At 31.9% G+C, this 21,467-nt stretch overlaps 2 protein-coding genes across 2 annotated transcripts; both read left to right on the plus strand.

Moving 5' to 3' along the window:
* The first annotated feature begins 147 nt into the window (after positions 1-147).
* On the plus strand, positions 148-7,975 carry LOC111708833 (oxalate:formate antiporter). The gene is made up of 12 exons (XM_023482333.1): positions 148-196; positions 1,632-1,691; positions 2,492-2,554; positions 3,091-3,158; positions 3,592-3,668; positions 4,217-4,414; positions 4,613-4,850; positions 5,528-5,697; positions 6,039-6,121; positions 6,403-6,530; positions 6,784-6,849; positions 7,871-7,975. The coding sequence occupies exons 2-12, from the start codon at positions 1,643-1,645 to the stop codon at positions 7,973-7,975; spliced, it is 1,245 nt and encodes a 414-aa protein (XP_023338101.1). The 5' UTR covers positions 148-196; positions 1,632-1,642.
* A 4,264-nt stretch (positions 7,976-12,239) lies between these two features.
* LOC111708824 (neo-calmodulin) lies at positions 12,240-20,189 on the plus strand. The gene is made up of 8 exons (XM_023482320.1): positions 12,240-12,577; positions 14,600-14,668; positions 15,249-15,300; positions 15,642-15,667; positions 16,251-16,320; positions 17,823-17,928; positions 18,102-18,178; positions 19,887-20,189. The coding sequence occupies exons 2-8, from the start codon at positions 14,601-14,603 to the stop codon at positions 19,965-19,967; spliced, it is 480 nt and encodes a 159-aa protein (XP_023338088.1). The 5' UTR covers positions 12,240-12,577; position 14,600; the 3' UTR covers positions 19,968-20,189.
* Positions 20,190-21,467: the final 1,278 nt, after the last annotated feature.

Genomic DNA, 21,467 nt, shown 5'->3' on the forward strand with positions numbered 1-21,467 from the left:
CCCCATTTCTTTCAAATTTGTCAATCCCAAATGGGATTGAAGAGGGAATTATATTGACCCCTGGCAGTTTGTAGCTAATTAATTAAACATTTTCGATGATGATGATAATAAGTAAATTGAATTAATGTGAAATATTAACCACAATATTCAGGTTTAATCCTAACCTACTGGACTATTCAATATTATTTCCCTCTAGGAACAAAAACATATCTTATAATTATCTTTAAACGCGTGTCCTAATAACGCGACAAATAACTTAAAAGTCGTCTTTGAGTACGTTGATAACAATTTATGAACAAAGTGTGTATAAAAAGAATATTGCGTAAGCTATAAACTTTTATAGAAAGCTTGTAAGCTCTGTTAAGCTTTGTTATTTTTAGTACAACTAAAATGTATATTTTTTCTTTTTTAATTGCTTAATTGCTCCACTGAAATCATTTATTTTAACTAATTCACAACGTACGTGTTCAATAAACGTGTACGTGTACGTGTACGTGTACGCGTACGTGTTCAAATTTCCAACCAAACTAACTCAACTAAACATTTTTAAACCAAACTAAGAACATTTCCGAGGTTCTACCAAGTTTCCCTTTTCAAATTTGAATCAAATCGGTCAAGAGGCGATATCCAAACTAACAAATAGACACCCAGACAGAGGTTACTACTTTATATAAATACATAGATGTAAATATATCACAGGAATGAATCTTAAACCCGCCAATCCAAAAGCAAAGAGAATAGATAAGTATAGAGTAGAATTAAAACGAAAAAAGTGTAAAACCGACATTAATGTATTGTTTCCATACTGCAGAGGTACTTCACACAGGGTGTCCCACATCATATTAGACCGAAAACGGGTCTAAGTTTTTCGAGTATTAAGGGTTTATTTTGGTTTTAAAGATTGGAGATAATCTGATATGATATGGGACGCTCTTTATATAACAGTATGTGCCCTGGAACATCCTTTTAAAGTTAAACATTTTCTTGAAAATAATTTGATTTTCTCAAAAATCAATTCTCTGGCAACCTATCATGCATTCCTGAGTTCATTTCAGCATAAGCTTTTCTTTACATTCCTAATTTCATTTCAGCATAAACTTTATAAAAAGAAGAAATTGAAATGGACATGTCCAGGGATCATACTGTATTATTGTGATGTATTGCGTATGATTATGAATATTTACATGAATTGTACACTTTGAACTCCCTTTCAGGCTTAAAGAGACTGAACAAATTCAAACCGAGGGATAGTCTCACTTCCCTTCTATTTTAATCTGTGTTCTGTGTCTGAACCGAGGGATATTCCTACTTCCCTTCTATTCTAATCTGTGTTCTGTGTCTGAACCGAGGGATATTCCTACATCCCTTCTATTCTAATCTGTGTTCTGTGTCTGAACCGAGGGATATTCCTACTTCCCTTCTATTCTAATCTGTGTTCTGTGTCTGAACCGAGGGATAATCTCACTTCCCTTCTATTCTAATCTGTGTTCTGTGTCTAAAAGTGAACGTTGGTTGATATCGAGAATTAGCGCTATACAAACCAAAAGTTTTAACCTCAAATGTTAAATTCAAAAATGCTTACATGTAATTGTACAATGTACATAGGATATGATATTGCTGAACTGATTCAGTTGTATTGACGATGGCATTTCACGGTGTTGGATTTGGATTTGTGTATGCAACTGCAATAGGTATTATAATATTAATATTAATTACTTCATCAATACGATTTAAAATTTGGTGTTGATGATGCTCTAAACCTCCCTGAGTAAATAAAATAGGTGTTAGTTCCACATTTTTTGAAAATATATTTTGGTCTGGGTTGACCCTCTTCAGTTCTAACGATATAATAAAAATGTTATGATTTACATTGATTAACTATCTTGGAAACCCAACTTTGCCAGGAGTTTTCCTTCTAAAATTTAACCCAATCAAGGATTTAATGCAAGGAAAGTTATTTCAGAGGTGTACGCATCTTTTGTACTACAGTGTACTGTCACTGGGTGGTAATGTAAACACAAGACGGATGTCGAAGCTTGACATGGGATCCATCTTTCACATAAATAATCAATGAAATATTCTGGTCATAAGAAACTATTATGTGAATTATCAAAATTATTAAATTCAATGCTTTTAACCCCCTCGGATACTAAACTAACATTATGCATCTATTCTTGTTTATAAATTCAGCCCAGAGAAAACTGGTTTCATTATGTACGCAGAGTATACGCAACTGCAATTAACTTTCCTTGCATTACATTCTTGAACCCAATCAACTTGAATTTGTAAGCTAGGGTAAGAACTTTCCATAGAGTTCCCTAACCAAAATTTGAGGCAAGTCGATCAAGAAATTTCTCAGTAATGATAGAACATGCAAACACCCTGACAAGCAGAGATTACTACTTTATATAGTCGAAGATAATATCAAAATAATCATAATACTTGTTTTAATAATAATTGAAATTGTGACAAATGTTTCCTCTCATTTTAGGAACAGCTCAGCAGTGGTTTTCTAAAGAGAATCGAGGACTTGCTGGTTCAATCGTAATCGCAGGCAAACCAAACAGCTAATGCTATCTTGAGACCAAAAAATTTATATTGGAAGACCAAACAACTAAAACTTTCTCAGAAAACAGTTGTTTGTTTTTAGGTGATCGATATTGCATGACTGTTTTGTAAAAGTTGTTTGGATTTATTATTCCAGTTTTGAGGAGTTGTTTGGATTTATTATTCCGGCTTTTAATAGTTGTTTGGATTTATTATTCCGGTTTTTAGTAGTTGTTTGGATTTATTATTCCAGTTTTGAGGAGTTGTTTGGATTTATTATTCCGGTTTTTAGTAGTTTTAAGTAGTTGTTTGGATTTATTATTCCGGCTTTTAGTATTTGTTTGGATTTATTATTCCGGTTTTTAGTAGTTGTTTGGATTTATTATTCCGGCTTTTAGTAGTTGTTTGGATTTATTATTCCGGCTTTTAGTAGTTGTTTGGATTTATTATTCCGGCTTTTAGTAGGTGTTTGGATTTATTATTTCGGTTTTTAGTAGTTGTTTGGATTTATTATTCCGGCTTTTAGTAGTTGTTTGGATTAAGGATATGGGTTTGGAGCCGTTGTTTGGATTCCTCTACAAACAAGTTTTGTTAATCCTGAAAATATAAAGGAATCCACATACAATTTTATAACGAATAGCAATTAAAGTTTGCCATTTAAAAAACTGTATCACTCTTTTCAGAAGTTTTCAACGTTTTTTCATTAAATAGAGATCAATATACATTTCAATAGTTTATAAAAATCATGGTGTAAAAAAAAGTTGTTTTTTTGCCAGATTTCTCTTCTGGGGACTGTCCTTATCGTTTTTGTATGTACAAAAGTATTTAATACTGAAGTTTTATTTGGAGAAACCACAATTGAAAATAATTATTTGTAAAGTAAAAACATGGATATCCTAATCATTCTTTATCACAAAAAAGGGTTGAAATGTACCGTTTTGAATTAGTGCATGAAATGGTCTAAAAACTGACATAATTTTACATTTACATTTGAATTTCTTAACATTTGATCCTTAAATGTATCTAAAAAATATTGTTTGGAAGGCAGTGATGGCTACCAACTGTACAGATGTTGAGTCGTCTTGTGATAAATACTTCATAGATCAATCAGTGCTCGACAGGCAGGTTTATTGCTTTAATCACAGAGTTTAACACATTTCTAGAGTTTATTCTTCTCTATCTCTATCTCTTCTCTACAGATTTAATACCATGGTATTTCCGAAAAAAGGGGAAGTTCTGTTTGCACTTATTGTAGCTATGACTCAAGATTCTCTCATTATACCAAACCCAACCAAACCAAACCAAACCAATCCAAACCAAACCAAACCTGGCGAGGATTCTGATACTGATATATGAGTTTGCTGTTAAAGTTTTGGATTTCAACTGTCGACCTGGTTTTATAAAACGTATCTAGGTGCAACTCTAGCGATACTCGAATACAAACTCTAGTCTAGAACCAGAACTAAAAGGCTGGTACTCGTTACTGCATTGTCATCAGTCCTATCGTTGCATAATCCGAACCGGCACAAGGATTTAATGATGTAGTGAAATCGTACCAGCTCGTCTATAGTGTACCTAGTGTGTAGTGGACCCAGCGCCGTTTTGCGCAGCAAATGTAGACTGGCTGAATTTATGTGTATTAACTTTTCATTTTTCTATATGTTGTCAGGGTTCCGTACATGTTCCTTGTATTAGCAGGGGTTTCATCTATCCTTGGGATACTGGCTGTTCTCCTTATATCCTCTCCAGAAATCATGAATACCTCCTCTTCATCCACTCTGGCAGCCCAGTATACCTCCTCTTCATCCACTCTGGCAGCCCAGTACACCTCCTCCACTGCTTGTATTGTAGAACTTCAACTCGACAGGTTTATTTGAAGAGATTAGTTCGTCATGATACAAAAGGTCCCATTTTTAAACAACTATTCAGAGGTAGAATTAAATTTCTTAAACACTACTCTAGAAACTTTTTAATTCAGCAACAAAATTTTAAAACAAATCATAAACCTCTTCTCTCTGTAAAATAATAAGTTATTGAAAACAAAAAAAAATATATTTTAATGAAGAAGATTGAACGTGGAAGAAAATGAGAACGCACAGAAGAACCGGAAAAAGAATGAGGAGGAGATGGAGGAGAAGAAGGAGGAGGAGGAGAAGGAGGAGAAGAAGAAGGTCAGAGAGGAGGAAAAGGATGAGAAGGAGGAGAAAGAGGAGCATGGGGAAAAAGAGAAGAAGGAGAATTTAGAAGGTGATGAACAAAATTTGTCTCCAGTCCAGCTCTTGAAAACAAGAACATTTTATCAGGTAACAGATTTAACTAAAATGTGCTTTGCCGCAAGAAGGAGAATATTTCAAACAAATTATTATTGTTTACTGATTCAAAAATACAGATTTTCACCCAATTTGTTCGAAACAGGGGAAATAATTTCAAGCATATCTTTTATCTCAAATCACTTTTGGTTTCTTTGACCAAAAGATAACTCTGATTGGTTAATTGTGTTTCTATTTTGAAAGTTCATGGCCGAATTGAATGGATTCGAACTGCCATACCGCCCCCGGTTATTTAAACCATGGATTTAAATCCTTCCTTAATCTTTATCTTTGAATCGGTGGTTAAATTTTAACCGGCAGTTGGCAGTTTAGCGACTTAGCTCAAATACATTAAATTTAGAGGTAGAATTTAAAGAACTTGAACCGCGGCTTAAATTTTAGCCACGGCTCAAATATGGTTGGTTCCACTTAAGATTGTATTCAATTTTTTAAGATTTAAGCCGGTGCTCAATTGAAACCCTTTTTTGGAAGATTTAAGCCGCGGCTCAAATTCAATACACAGGTTTTGCAAATTGATGCATAATTTTTTGTAAATGTCTGGAATCCGGATCTCTGTTATCCTAGTTATTCTTTGTATTTTTAATAGGCAAACAATGCCTCTAAATAAAGGACCACTAAAATATCGTTTACTCTCCCTTCACATATTTCAGCTGTGGCTGTGTTTCTTGGGAATCTCCCTGGCTAACGGAATCCTGCAGAACTATTCAAAAACCTTTGGATTCACATTCATCAACGACGACCATTACTTTTACAAGATTGGGATAGTTTCCAATATTCTCAATGGATTCTGCAGGATTGTCTGGGGTTTGCTTTATGACAGGTAATATATAGCAAATCTAAAACGCTGATATAATTTTAAAATTTTTTAAAATTATGTCAGCAATTCTTTTCCTCAAAAATACATTCAATTAAAGTAAATTTCTTGTTAGATCTAAATCTTAATAGTAGAAATGTGAGATCACAAAGTCGTGTCATTAATTTCGCAAAATTTCCTAACCTTCGGAAAATAGACTTGACTGAAATAAATCCGAATTTTGTAGTTTGTAGTTTTTTTTGTATCTTAAATCACGAGAATTTTTAGTAAAAGTATCAAAAGGATATTTTCGTTTTTAAAAACCATGCTTTGTTTATCTAATATCTTAATAAATATATATATTCTAGATTAAAGTTTCGAAGATGCTATATGATTATTGGATCTGTTGTTACCATTACTACAATTACCATGCCAGTGCTTCCACTTATTGGTATTAATAATGATAATAATAATAATTATAACTAGCAAAAGGGAAAAATAAATTTGGAGAAAAAATATTAAAAAAATATAACATTTTTTTTGATTTTGTTGGTTTGGCCAGCTATAGGGAACATATATACGAACACCCAGTTTTAATATTTAGATAATAATAATGATATTAATCACAATAATAAAAATAATGATAATCTATATAATATATGACAAAAATAATATTACAGACTACAAAATAAATATATTTGTGCACATTGAAATATAAAAATATTTTTGCAGGAACTGATACAGTTGGTGTTCACGCTAGCTACGGAATCTGGATGTTTTGTATTTTTGCCACATTTCCTGGCATTTATGCAATAATTGCTGCAGCTCTTGCTGACTATTTCGGACAGAAACATTACCAGGCACAACCTTTTCAGTCAAATCAAAACATTCTTTATTGAAACCTTATAGTTATAATGCATTATGCATTTATTTTCTGTTTTTCTACTCTAATTTGAAATATCATGTTCTTTTTATCTCTGAAAAAGCATCACGAATTTTGTTACATATGTACATTTCTAATGTTTAAACATACCATTAACATATTTTTATTAAACGTTTTACACTTTGAACAAGAAATGCTGATTTCCTTAATCAATTTCTGATTGTGTTTAGGCAAACTTTGGTCTACTGTTTACTCAAAACCTAGGATACTGCGCAATAATTCTTATCATCACCAAGGTGAAAAATAATAGGACTGATAAAACTTTGAAATAGAAAGACGACATTTTGGCAAGTTTATGTGCATTTGTTATTGTTATAAATCAAACAGTTTTATCATAGATTAATTAAAATAACAGATAGAACTCTAGATGTCATATTATTATGATTTGGTTTTAATTCGTTTACAAGAACCCTGAGGCAGAAGTCCAGAAGAGTTTTGCGCAGTCGGTGTAGAATTACAAGACGGATAGAGCCTGATCTACGCCGACTGTGCGAAACCCTCTGGGCTTTTGCCTCAGGGTTTATTGTGAACGAGTTTCATATGAATCTTGAAGATTTAACATCTAGTGTCCTATCTGTTATTTTAATTAATCAATCATTAGCGTGAAAATCAATAAAATAAAAATTATGATTTGGTTTTAATTCGTTTACAAGAACCCTGAGGCAGAAGCCCAGAAGAGTTTTGCGCAGTCGGTGTAGAATTACAAGACGGATAGAGCCTGATCTACGCCGACTGCGCGAAACCCTCTGGGCTTTTGCCTCAGGGTTATTGTGAACGAGTTTCATATGAATCTTGAAAATACATCATCTAGTGTCCTATCTGTTATTTTAATTAATCAATCATTAGCGTGAAAATCAATAAAATAAAAGAAATACCATGTTTAATGGACTTTCTAAAATAATAACTTGAGTCTAACACTCGTCTTCCTTCTCCACAGTTTCATGAGTCCCACTGTAAATCAAGGAATAAACGAAAATTTAAAAAAGAATTAAGTTTAAATAAACTTAATTTTTAAGTTTAAATAAACTTAATTAAGGGACCCTTCATGCGAAGATGTCAATATGTCACGTTTGTGTTTTCTTGTAGTAGAAATGCGCAATTCATTTTTGTAGAGAACCCAGAATTGTAAATGTATGGAGTTTTTAAATATTTATAAATATTCACAAATAATTTATACTTAATATGGGCATCACCTCTTTGCATGGAGGATCACTTAGAATTACACGTATGTTCATTTTAAAAAAAACTCTTTTTTAGGTTCCATCAATCTACAATGTTTTTGGATATTCTGGAATGTTCATCACATCTGGAGTTTTTAGTTTGATTGGTCTTATTTCAGCTTATTTTCTACCAGACCTGTAACACATGAACTTCACCAATTCATTAATTTGGCGTACTCTCCCGTTTTGAGTCATATAGTCTGTATTGTACTGCACAACTTGCTCTGGCTAGTTGAAATTCGGCCCGGTACATGGTTCTAGGCTTAGAGGGCGCGTCGCACACCAATATCCCGGGTTTACGACAACTTGATCGTAAATATTTAAGTAAATAAGGACACTTACGCAATTTTTAACTAAATCTAAGTTATAATGAACAATATTCCGATATGCAGACAGGGTGCACTTCATTGTGAGTGACGTGGGTTCTGGGAGAATATCCGATGAAAAATCGGTTAGAAGAAATATAACCATGAGCATGATGATGAGGAAGTCTCTGATCATGTTTATTGCTGCAAATTGTTCTTGGTTGAACAGTGGCAGTAAGCTAATGATCTGTTCTTGGCTGAACCGTGGGAAGACACCTAAGGATCTGTTCTTGGCTGAACGGTGGGAAGAAAGCTAACAATATGTTCTTAGCTGAACGGTGGGAAGAAAGCTTTTGATTGATAATGTGATGACGGCAGCTTTATATATACTTGGTCGGTCAACTTACATAATGTAAACAAGGTGTTTCGTAACCCTATTAAAAACTTAACCCCAACACGGCTATGAAGAACGGAGAGACAAAAGAAGACAATCTATATTTCTTCATCTCAAACAGGTGTTTTCATACTGGAATTACATAAAATTAGAATTATCAATTTAAAGTAACAAAAAAACAACTACAATTATCATACCTATAACGACCACGGGATAAAATCTTTTAGTTCGGAAACAGTGATTCAATATTAACTGATAAAAACGTCAACAAGTTTGTACTATGTAATGACAAAATGATGTTTATAAATAGAAACCTGTTTTACAGTGTACTGCACTTTGGCGGCGATATAAAAATAATTAACACAATAAAATAAATCAAATTGGCAAATCACATGTCTATCCATGATTCAAAAATAAGCGAATAATCGGGAAACTCAAGGTCCGAGTTATTATTCCTGATTTTATTNGGAATTTGTAGAAGATATGTTCTGAGATAACAAGTTTTTGAACGGGGGGGGGGAAGGTGGCTGAAAAGGGAAGGAATGGGAAAATATAGGAAGGAAAATATAGTTATATATTGTTTGATTAGGAAGGGTTTTTTGCTACCGGGTATTTGGTATGCTCTAAAACCTGAATATAAAAATTGCTATGTGTAATGATATAACATGTAGATACAATAAAATCCTGTGTAATATCCTAAAAAGGTCTGCTTCAAGGATTAAGAGAAGATAAACGAATCTGCAGAAAATCTCAGCTTAGCCCAGGAGATAAATATGCAGGGTTCTCCACAAAACATTACACGTTAGAAGAGACGACTGTACTGCGTTTATTAGTTTTATGAATTGGTGCAGTTTTATTATTTAAAATAATAGCTTTTACTGTTAATGTTAATTGAGAAAAAAAGCACGTCATGTTACACTTTTTTTGATACTTAAAAGCATAAATATCTTTCTCTCATTATCGTTAATAAATGATTCCATAAACGATTTCTTCTTCATTATCTTTGAAAAAGTTATCTCTCTTACATTATTTCTAAAAAAAATACACAAAAAAAGAATAACATTATCTCCCTTTCATTCTGTCAGCTTTAATTTGTAATCTTTAAAATGATAAATGTCTAAATCATTATTTCCTGTTTTTCATTTATCTCTAAGCTTCATTATTTTTGAAAAAGTCACCAACAATAATTTCTTTTTCATTTTAAAAAAACATTTCACCCAAAACACCATGTCTCTTTTATTATTTCCGAAAAGTGCATCAAAAATTCATCTCATTCATTAGTTCTGAAAAAGTACCACAAATATATGATATCTCCCCTTTTCCCCAAAAAATGTACATTATCTTTATTATCTCTGATTAAGCCCCTATTGTCTTGAAATTTAACATTTGTATGCTAATGTGAAAGAAGAGAATAAAGATATTATCTCTTTAACCCAACCTCTTGTTCAAACTATTCTTTAAACATTTAACGGAGCTAATCATACCTTAAATTGTATATTGTATTGTAGTAATCTAGGTTTATCTGTGTGTCTGTCAGGTCGATCATAGATCTGGGACCACTGAACCAATTTGCCACAAATCAGGGAAATTTTCTTTTATTGGTTTGATGTTCAAGAATTGGTTAGGAACTGGTATAATGTAAACAAACAACCTTTAGTAAACGGACTTCCAAGGAAATTTCCTACCTGTTGTGTTGAAGGGAGAATACTACATGTTGTGTTGAAGGGAGTGTTCGCGAAAAATGAAAGAGGTATAGGGAGGGAGGGGATGCAGGGCCGCCATAAGCCCCTCGAAATGACCTATAGAGCCTTCTGATGTGCAAAATGACCCGCAAAACCGTCTCTGTGCATCTCACTACGTTTCCAAGCCTCCGCCCTTCTGTCTCGTCTCCACGCTCCGGGTTTGGTCTCCAATAAAAGATAATTTGGCTTTTACAACTACAACATTTTGTTCTTCAAATAATCTCAACATGAGAAAAAATAGCTTTTGATCTTACAAACACAATTTATATTTTAAAGCCTATTTTAGTTGATATTAAGACTTTAATATAAATATAGACTATTTTTTTTATTTTTTACATGTATATCTTGTACGAATCAAACTATTTGAGAACTAAATCACAAAATAAAACAGGTTTTGAGAATAACTTGAATTTGTGCTTTGTGTAAACTTTTCTCAATAAAACAAGATATAATCAATAAATCTACAGGGTGAGTAAAAAAAAAGTGTGATTTGCGTCGCCTGGTGCAAACCTGTACCTTTTTTTGTGTAAATATCCTGTATGGTGTCTTTTCATTTATTTTTTGAAAATTTGTAATTTTTTTTTGGTACTCTGCAATCTCTGAAAATCAAAAGTTCATAAAAACAAAAATGTGCATTCATATTATTTCTCTCTAGATCTAAAATTTTATTGAGATTGAATCACAGAATCAAAGAAAATTGGCAAAATTGTAATAATAAAATTCGCAATTTTCAGTTCTGAGCTAATTTTTAAGAAAAAGTTATTTAAATTCTCTAGTTCCTTTCTTCTTAGTATATTCTAAAGTATTAAATATACGCTGTTCAGTTGAAACCTTGAGAACCATTGAAAAACAATTTTTCAGTAAAAATATACCAGAACTAAAAATTGCGAATTTTCCAATTACAATGGGACATCAAAATATTTCATTTGTTTCTTAACTTACATTTTACTAAGATCCGAAAGATTTACAGAACAATCATTTGCAATAGAAAATAAATTTCTGCCAAGAACTGTGTTAAGGTAATTTTTACATATATTTGAATTAAATATATAAGTAGGTATTTCATTATATTTCTTTCATTTCCCAACCGGAATAGGGTTGTGATGAATAAAAGATTGAGCTACGAGCACCCCCCCCCCCTTCTGATTAAAAATTATGCTGAACTTCCCCCTTAGCAACTCTATATTGCCCGTGTGAGTACTTCCTTAACTACTCAGTATTGCCCCTTTGAATACCCCTTGGCTCCTCTATATTGTCCCTGAGAATACCCCCTTTCCTCCTCTATATTGCCCCTGTGAATACCCCCTTCGCTTGTCTATATTGCTCCTGTGAATACTCTCTTTGGTTCCTCTATATTGCCCCTGTAAATACCCCCTTTCCTCCTCTATATTGCCTCTGTGAATACCTCCATGGCTCATCTATAGTGCTCCTGTGAATACCCCCTTGGCTCCTATTTATTGCCTCTGTGAATACCCCCATGGATTCTCTATATTGCTCCTGTGATTACCCCATTTAGCTCCTATATATTGCCCCTGTGAATACCCCCTTAGCTCCTCTATATTACCCCTGTGAATACCCCCTTAGCTCCTCTATATTGCCCCTGTGAATACCCCCTTTGCTCCTCTATATTGCCCCTGAGAATACTCCCTTTGCTCCTCTATATTGCCCCTGTGAATACCCCCTTGGCTCCTCTATATTGCCCCTGAGAATACTCTCTTTGCTCCTCTATATTGCCCCTGTGAATACCCCCTTGGCTCCTCTATATTGGCCCTTTGAATACCCCCTTGGCTCCTCTATATTGCCCCTGAGAATACTCCCTTTGCTCCTATTTTTTGCTCTGTGAATACCCATTTAGCTTCTCTTTATTGCCCCTGTGTATATCTCCTTGGCTCCTCTATATTACCCCTGTAAATACCAACTTAGCTCCTCTATTGAATACCCATTTAGCTTCTCTTTATTGCCCCTGTGTATATCTCCTTGGCTCCTCTATATTACCCCTGTAAATACCAACTTAGCTCCTCTATATTACCCCTGTAAATACCAACTTAGCTCCTCTATATTGCCCCTGTAAATACCAACTTAGCTCCTCTATATTGCCCCTGTAAATACCCACTTAGCTCCTCTAATGATGAGACAGGCCTGGTTTATATTGACTTCTTATAATTATATATTAATAAGTTAAATATTTACTATGCTTGGTACACCTGCAGTCCTGCTATACTGCTATACTGCAGTCTTTGAACATTCTTCAAACCAATAATATTATTAAAGGTCTCTACAGTCTTCAACTAGGCTTAAATCAGGTTTTTATATTCTTCTTCAACTTTTTCATATTTTCTGTTCACGTTTGGCGATCTTGGAGAACTTACATTCGTCTTTTTTTAATTTTTTTGTTTAGAGTTTTTTATATATTCCTTGTGAAACATATTTATTTATAAAGACCTTAATGTTTAATTTAATTTAGAGGGTCAGAATCGAAATATATGATTTATTAAAACTTTATTTATTCTTACAGATAGTTATATATTCTTGTCAGTTCTATTTATTCTTAGAGAGTTTATACATTCTTGTTTATTTTATTTATTCTGAGAGAGTTTATAACTTCTTGTTTAGTTTATTTATTCTTGGTTGCTTTATTTATTCTTAGAAAATTTATACATTCTTGTTTATTTTATTTATTCTGAGAGAGTTTATAACTTCTTGTTTAGTTTATTTATTCTTGGTTGCTTTATTTATTCTTAGACAATTTATATATACCTGTTTTTTATTTATTCTGAGAGAGTTTATATATTCCTGTTTAGTTTATTAATTCTTGTTTACTTTATTTATTCTTAGTAAATTTATATATTCTTGTTTATTTTATTTTATTCTGTGTGAGATAATATATTTTTGGTTATTTTATTTATTCTTAGGGTGTTTATATATTTTTGTTTATTTTATTTATTCTTAGAGAGTTCATATCTTAGAGTTTATTTTATTTATTCTTGGAGAGTTTATATTTTAGAGTTTATTTTATTTATTCTTAGAGAGTTTATATTTTAGAGTTTATTTTATTAACTCTTAGAGAGTTTATATTTTAGAGTTTATTTTATTTATTCTTAGAGAGTTTATATATTAGAGTTTATTTTAGTTATTCTTAGAGAGTTTATATCTTAGAGTTTATTTAATTTATTCTTAGAGAGTTTATATATTAGAGTTTATTTTAGTTATTCTTAAAGAGTTTATATTTTAGAGTTTATTTTATTTATTCTTAGAGAGTTCATATTTTCTTGTTTATTTCTTTAATTCTGAAAGAGTTTATTATATATTCTTGCTTACTTTATCTATTCTTAGAGATTTTATACATTCTTGTTTACTTAATTTATTCTGAGAGAGTTCATATATTTTTCGGTTATTTTATTTATTCTTAGAAAGTTTATATTTCTGGTTTATTTTATTTATTCTTAGAGTTTATATTTCTGGTTTATTTTATTTATTCTTAGAGAGTTTATATTTTCGTGTTTATTTTATTTATTCTTAGAGAGTTAATATTTTCGTGTTTATGTTATTTATTCTTAGAGAGTTTATATATTTTTGTTTATTTTAACTGATTATCAATACGAAAATCTGCATTGCTGATGTTTAACTTTAGTTTAATTAGAAGGCTCACCATGCTATTAAAAATATTGATACTAAACACTAACAGGGTTGGATAGGATACAATAAACATAAAACTTTGTAGCGACTTAAGAAACACTAGAATTTTTGATTTTCAATTTCAAATAATCGTTTTTTTATTTTTTCTGAAAACTATCGTTTCGTTTTAAACTTTTAAAAAACGAAAAACAATCATTTTTAATTTTTTATGTACGATGTATTAACGAATGTTGTTTTGATTCTAGTTTTTTTTTAATCGAGAGAAGTATCATGAATTTTTTCTGACCTAGGATTTCCGACCAAAAAATGTATTTTCTCTTAAAAAGGTCGTTAACGAAGGGTCGTTTTTTTTAAAGTAACAGTTTTCGAGGGAAAATGTAGTAAAGTACAGAAGATGGTACAGTAAAGTGGTAACTGCGATTAATACAATAAACACAATTTTCAATAGCAATCAAGCTGTTAAAGAGCATAAATGCATATAAATATAGAAATCAAGAGAAGCTTTCAATTTAAAAAGCTTCTCTTTGATTACTTGTAAACTTGTAATTCTAATAACGCTTGGTAACAATCAAAACTTAAACAAAAACGTCGTCTTCATTGTATTGATAAAATCGCCTACCCCTGTACAATAGCAATACAGCACAATTAAGAGAAATACGGTCAGCTGTAATGTTTAAACTGAATTCTAGAATGTTCGGATCCGAGGAATCAGTAACAAAACAGTTTAATCTTCCACCTGAAGATATAGAGTTATACAGGTAAAACAAACTTTATATCTAACTATATACAACCTAACCCAGATTGTTTTTTAAATGATCGGAAAACGAAACAAAAAACGATAGGAAAACGAAAAAAACAATCGTTTAACGATCGTTTTCAAAAACGATTAACAACCCTACGTGTTTGGTTAATTTGTAAATATAAATTAGGCTTCTCAGGGTGTTTGTTCGTTTGCTTAGAGTTGTAACCAATAAACGTCAACACATCCTAATATATATATATATATATAAGGATTAGAAACTTAAAGTTACGTTACAATTGCAATTTGTATTGATTAAAGGTCGTCTTTACTTTTCCAGTTTGAATTTGCGACCAACGTACAGGGTTACCCTAAAAGAATGCGACTTCTGGGACGATTGTACAAAATCTATTTCATTCTTTCCTGCAACTAAAATCTTAAATCTTTCTACGCTAAATGGTCTAAAATACCATTATGAGACTTTATTTAATACAGAAAGCCTAATTCAACCTCTACATTGTAAGTTTAAAAGAGTTTAAGGTCGTCCTTAAATTCTCAACCTTTGTGGGTAACTCTGCATATTAAGTTTTTTACTTTAGGAAGGTGTTCTCTGAGTTTGATAGAAACAAAGATGGAACAATCTCTGCTGTGGTAAACATTATCAAATTAAAACAATAATCTCTCTTTAAGTGCCGGACCACTAGAGCAAACTGTACACTACTGTTCTAGTTTGGACTGTACCTCCAATTTACAAGTACTAAAGCTGCATACCCACTAGAGAAAGCTGTACACTACTGTTCTAGTTTGGACTGTACCTCCAATTTACCAGTACTAAAGCTGCATACCTGTGGGACAAACGGGAAATAACAGGGCAGTTCTGTAAATGAATCACATTCTTCTATTGACAATGTGCCTAGTAACGAAAAATAATAAAATTAATAATTTAAATAGATTTTTGGAATTAAAAAATTATTTAATTTTAAATGTTTCAGGAGCTGCAAAGTGCTTTCAGAACGGCGTAAGTAGAAATAAAACAAAACTTCTGAAAATCTTCTTCTAGCAAAATCCTATCAGAATATAATATAATAGGAATAAATTACCAATCTCACTTTCTCAAATTTGAGATCACATAGAAGACATTGATTTGTCTGTTAATTCTATTTTAATATTTTCCTTATTTTTTCATTTTTTCATATTATCATTTTCTTTCTTTTTCTCATCATTCCTTTCTTCTTTTTAACCTCTTTGTTCTCCAGTAATATCTGCAAAATAAAGCAAGGCGAAGTTGTCATTGCTCAGTTTCTTTAATTTATAATGATTAATAGTTTAATCTTTAAGGATACATTTTTGTTGTGAATCTAGGAATGAATTATAAAGCTCCATCTTATATACTTATGGATACTTGAGAATTTGATGATACATTCTTGATCCTCAGTTCAAGTTGACCCTGCAGCAGTGCAGCGTAGGGCTTACCGACCAAGGGATATCGCCGAGGAAATAAATTATTCCATTAGTCTGCATAAGATTAAGATTAATGCATGATCCTAAGATTGATAAAACAAGTGTTCTGACTTCTGGTTAATCATATTTATTTTGTAAAGAGGACACAACCCTACTGAAGCTGAAGTTCAGGATATGATCAATATTACAGATACTAATAATACGGGAAAGGTAACAACTAAAGTGACCCTTTAATATAATACAATTTTAATACCTGGTATTTCATTTAAACCGGTATTTATAAGGGTTTCCAATTCCATTGAAACAGTCAATTCTCTTGCACAACAGTTGTGTGATTTTTCACAAAATGATTTTGCACGATTTTCGTGCAAATAATGTCGTCCAATCTCTATTCATTATGCAGATATTGTAGTGACTTATATGTTATGGCCTCTGCGTTATATAATTATATTACCATTTCAATAAACAATTTTGTATTGATATGAATATATTTATATCATATATTCTGATATATATATATATAGTCTGTCCATAGCATTTAAACACAAACTAGAAAGAATGTTGATTTTGCAAGCTCAGGTTGTTTTCTTGAACAATATTTTCCACTTCTTTATATTTGCGGCAGAATAAATTAGCTCAGTCATCTTATTTCTAGTCTTTGCACATTTATTTCTATATTCATTAACAATTATCCCTAGTAATCTCTTTAAATGTTAAAACATTATGCTATGAAGTATACTGGGATTGTCTGTTATGGTAAAAACCATTTTTAACTTTAATAATTTATTGATTAAAGGGTGTGGGCACACGCTCACGCATACATGGTAAAAACCATAATAGACTCACACTTTGGGCTTTTAATTTTTTTTTTATTTCCGACCGCAATTCTACGATCCTGCACGTTTCAGAGGATAGTTTAAAAAATAAGAATAGCATTAAAACAACTAGACTAAGCGAGGGGTAGCCCCTGCCCCCCCCCCCAACCTCCTTTAAAGGTTCCATGAGGTATTTTTAATGGTTTCTTTGTAGTAAATATCTTTATAAGAAGATGTTTTTAGAAAAGTTTGAGTAATGGCGGGAAATGTAAAAGGTGGTTCTATTAATCTATCCAAACTGTCAGATATATTTTTATTAAGTATTTTCCAATTCTTCTAAACCCTGAACACAATCAGTCTTTAGCTCAGTAAACAATAGTTGGTGTTCACATAGTATCTTACAATTTACATGAATACATCCTTACCCACAAAGGAGGTTTTTGTAAAGACGACCTAAAAAATATATGATGTTTCCAAAATTAAATTTAGTCTTCTGCCTTCTGATCTTATTGACTTTTTAATAATTTAGCAAAACAGAAACAAAGAAAGTGAGCCTTTGCCACATATTCAAATGTTCGAATCCCTACTTCTTTTAAACCTGATAATGTAAACCTTTGATATTTCAAACTAAAATTATTTAGGACTGCATATTTAATTGGGTTGCAAAGATATACTTAATAGAAAATCAGAGTTTGTGACAAAGATGCAATGCACTTACAGTTTCAGAGATTCATAAATACAAGGAAACAAAAAGCATGAATTCCTGAGAGGAGAAAGAAGGCTAATTATGTAATATATATATATTATTTAGCTAGAATTCGATGAATTTGCTAACCTACTAGCTACTACACTAGCTGAGAGAGAGGAGGAAGATAGCTAATTATATATATTATCTAGCTAGAATGGGATGAGTTTGCTAACCTACTAGCTACTAAACTAGCTGAGAGAGAAGAGGAAGCGGATTATAAAGAAACCTTTAGAGTTTTTAGCAAAGACGACGAAGGTAAATCCTAAATAGGTGTGGCGGGGGGGGGGGGGGTCTGTGTATATTTTTTGAGGGCTGTTTTAGATTTTTTGCACAAAAAGTTTTTTTCAAAATCATATCAATTACTTTCCCTATTTCTTCCCTTTTAATGCTACTTACATTGACTTTGAGATATATTTTTACTCACGTAGGTTGCATTACAATGGAGGAGATGAAATTTGTCTTATGTCAGCTCTGTACCTCAGATGAAGCTGAGAAAATCATAGAGGTAGAATATTCCAGATTTTAAAGTTTAAAAAAAAACATTTTTAATAAATATCTTTGGTCAAACTCAGAGTAAAAAATTTGCATCATGTAAAAAAAGCAAACTTGTCTCGCAAACTTGTCTCGCAAACTTGTCTCGCAAACTTGTCATGCAATTTTGAAATAGAATTAATATCTCAGGTTCTTGCGGAGCCTTTTAAAAATATGAAAACCTGAAATGTTTAAAAACGGACCTCAATGATATGCATATCATGATATCAGTGTTAGGATCAAAAATTCTTCTAGACTTGCTAATGTTTGGAAAGAAACTGCAGATCGAATTTGGGGCCCTTACTTACGGGGGGGTTTTTGACCTTTTTAAACTTTTCAGTAGGAGGGCAGCCAAGTAGAAGGCTTGCTTAACCCTAATGTGCTAATTCCCTTTAAAGCCGTCTGTGCAAAAATCTCTTTAAATTTTTTTTGCAAAAATTGTACAATTTGCTTGCTTTTGTTTTAGGCTTTCCAAAGAGCAATAAAATGTTGAAATCCAATGACTGGAAGTTGGTCTAAATATAGATTTAGTCGGGTGTAGGTATAAAAATAAGGCATTTAGGCAGTATGTCTAAGAACGTAGGCAGTAAGTATAGAAGCCCAGCTTTTAGCGTTAAGTTAAGGGAATGTGTTAGTTAGAAAAGCCAGAAAATTTGAGCTTCCTATCCTAGCTCAAATACTTTTTGAGCTTTAGCAAAAAAACGATAGGGAGAGGGGGGGGTCAAATTGACCCCCCAGACCTTTGTTTCTGGAAGGAATAGTCTTCATAGCCCTCCCTCATTCGCACAGTTTATTACCTCTCCAATACACCTTAAAGCCTTAAATGATGAATAAACTAAGAATTGAAGAGTCTATGAAATCTGTAGAAAGTGTAAAACCAAATGGTGATCTGTAGAATCTGTAGTATCTGTAGAATGCGTATAAAAGTGAAAAATCTGTAGAAAGTGTAGAATCTGAAGAAAGTGTAGAATTTGTAGAAAGTGATAAATCTGAGAAAAGTGAAAAATCTGTAGAAAATGTAGAATCTATAGAAAGTGTAGAAAGTGTAGAATCTAACGGTAATCTGTAGAAAATGTAGAACCTGAAGAAAGTGTATAACCTAATGGTTATATGTAGAAAGTTTATAACATTATGCTCTGTAGAAAGTGTAGAATCTGTAGAAAGTGAAAAATCTTTAGAAAGTGTATAACCTAATGGTAATCAGAGATAATTGAGTTTAAACTTCTATCCCAAGAGAATCCCAGGTCCACTTGATATGCAGATTTATGCAGGCAAGCCCCCCCCCCCCCTACCTACATGCTATTTTATTGGTTTTATTTTATTACTTTATAAAGAAAGCGTATTTTTAATTAGCTTAACCGCCTTTGGAAAACAATATTACCGAACCATCATAACATGGGTCTCTCAATTTACTTATATTTCGATTTTATAGGATTTAGACACTAAAGTTCATTTTACTCTCATATAGCTTTCAAACATTTTGAATAGCAAGGTTTTTTTTTACCGCTATTGAGCAAAGTTTATACTGAACAAGATTTTAATTTTAATTAAAATATTCAAATCATCTTAATTTTTCCTACCAATTTATACAATTTTTTGAGATTCAAAATTATAAATTTTTCCAGGATTAGGTTTTTTTATAATTTTTTTTTTTTAAAGTTGATAAATGTTTTTTTTTCCAGGTAGTGGATAGAAATGGAGATGGAAAAATCAGTTTCTCTGAGTTTCGGTGTATGATGGGAGCAAATCCTATACTACTGTAGATGTAGAACTAGAACTAGAAACTAGAACTAGAACTAGAACTAGAACTAGAACTAGAACTAGAACTAGAACTAGAACTAGAACTAGAACTAGAACTAGAATTAGAATTAGAACTAGAACTAGAACTAGAACCAGTTTTGAAATCGCTATAAATCACGGTTGATAATTCCCCTTCTAAATACTTGTGTAAATGGTGATTACAAAGTAATAAATCATAAAACTTATATACTATTTACGAACAGGATAACAAAATATCTTTCAATGCAACAATGTTGTATTAATAAATCAAAATGCCATAGAAATACATGACAGAGAGAGAGCCTGTTCTACGCCGACTACGCGTAACTCCTATAAACTTCTGCCTCAGGGTTAATGTGAACAAAAACACATAAATCTTGAAAAGACGACATCTAGTGTCTTATCCGTTATTTTGATTAGTCTATGGATAAGAGGATGAGAAAGTTAATCTATATAATTGTATACTAAATAATTTCTCTTTACACCCCGGACCTCTATAAACTGTGTTCCCAACCGTTAAAGAGTTTATGGACGAGATATTGTTAAAACTTCCGACTTTCCTGACAAGATAAAACAAAGGAAGAAGATTTCGTAAAAATCTGCAAAAATATTACTTGAGAATAAAATCTTGAATAAGCAATGCTTCTTAAAAAATATGAAAAAAGGACAACATTCGGTTTGAATAATTATTGTCAGATTTATATTTTTGACATTCAAGATATTCTTGACATTCTGCAGGGCTGAACAAGTTCAAATTTTTTCCCGTCAATGATCGTTAACGGTTAGTTACAACCGTTAAAAAACAACAATTTAGATAGCCGTTAGCTTGAAAGGTAAGAACTGGACGTTCGTTTCGTTAACGGTATTTTCAGTTTTTTAAAAGTTACCGTTAGTAACAATCTCAATTTTATTAATGGCGTTAACGGAAGATATTCCAACAAACGTTGTATATATTTGATATTTCATACTAGTTTTGATTTTGTTTTTTAAAATAATATTTAACTTACAACTTGTTTTCGAACATTCCTTGAAAATATTAAAATGTCGTCTTCATTACCAAAAATCCTCGAAACAGGAATAAATGTTTTTATAATTGTAACTCTCAGATCATAACAATTAAAACATATTATGAAAAATCAACTATATACAAATGTGGCGAAAGATAATCGATGACTATAGGTTGTAATATCTGTATGATTTGTTTGAAATTAAATTGATTTTTTTACGGTCTAAGTCGTATGTTGCAATTTTCTCAATTTGTATGGACGCCACGTTATTCGGTATGAGACGTCTTTAACACTTTTCTCCTTATAGACGCAACAGATAGAAGTAAGATTAGTAGCGAACAAAAGCGCTTTTTTATCGCAAATCAGTCAATTTACATATATCACTAAAACACTTAAGAGATTAAGAGTAGAATATACTCAAAGAATCTGAGTAGAATATGCCCAAAGTAATAATAAATAATATGCTTGGAGAAACTG

Source organism: Eurytemora carolleeae, unplaced genomic scaffold (genome assembly GCF_000591075.1).
Source record: "Eurytemora carolleeae unplaced genomic scaffold, Eaff_2.0 scaffold845, whole genome shotgun sequence".
NCBI classification, from domain to species: domain Eukaryota; kingdom Metazoa; phylum Arthropoda; class Copepoda; order Calanoida; family Temoridae; genus Eurytemora; species Eurytemora carolleeae.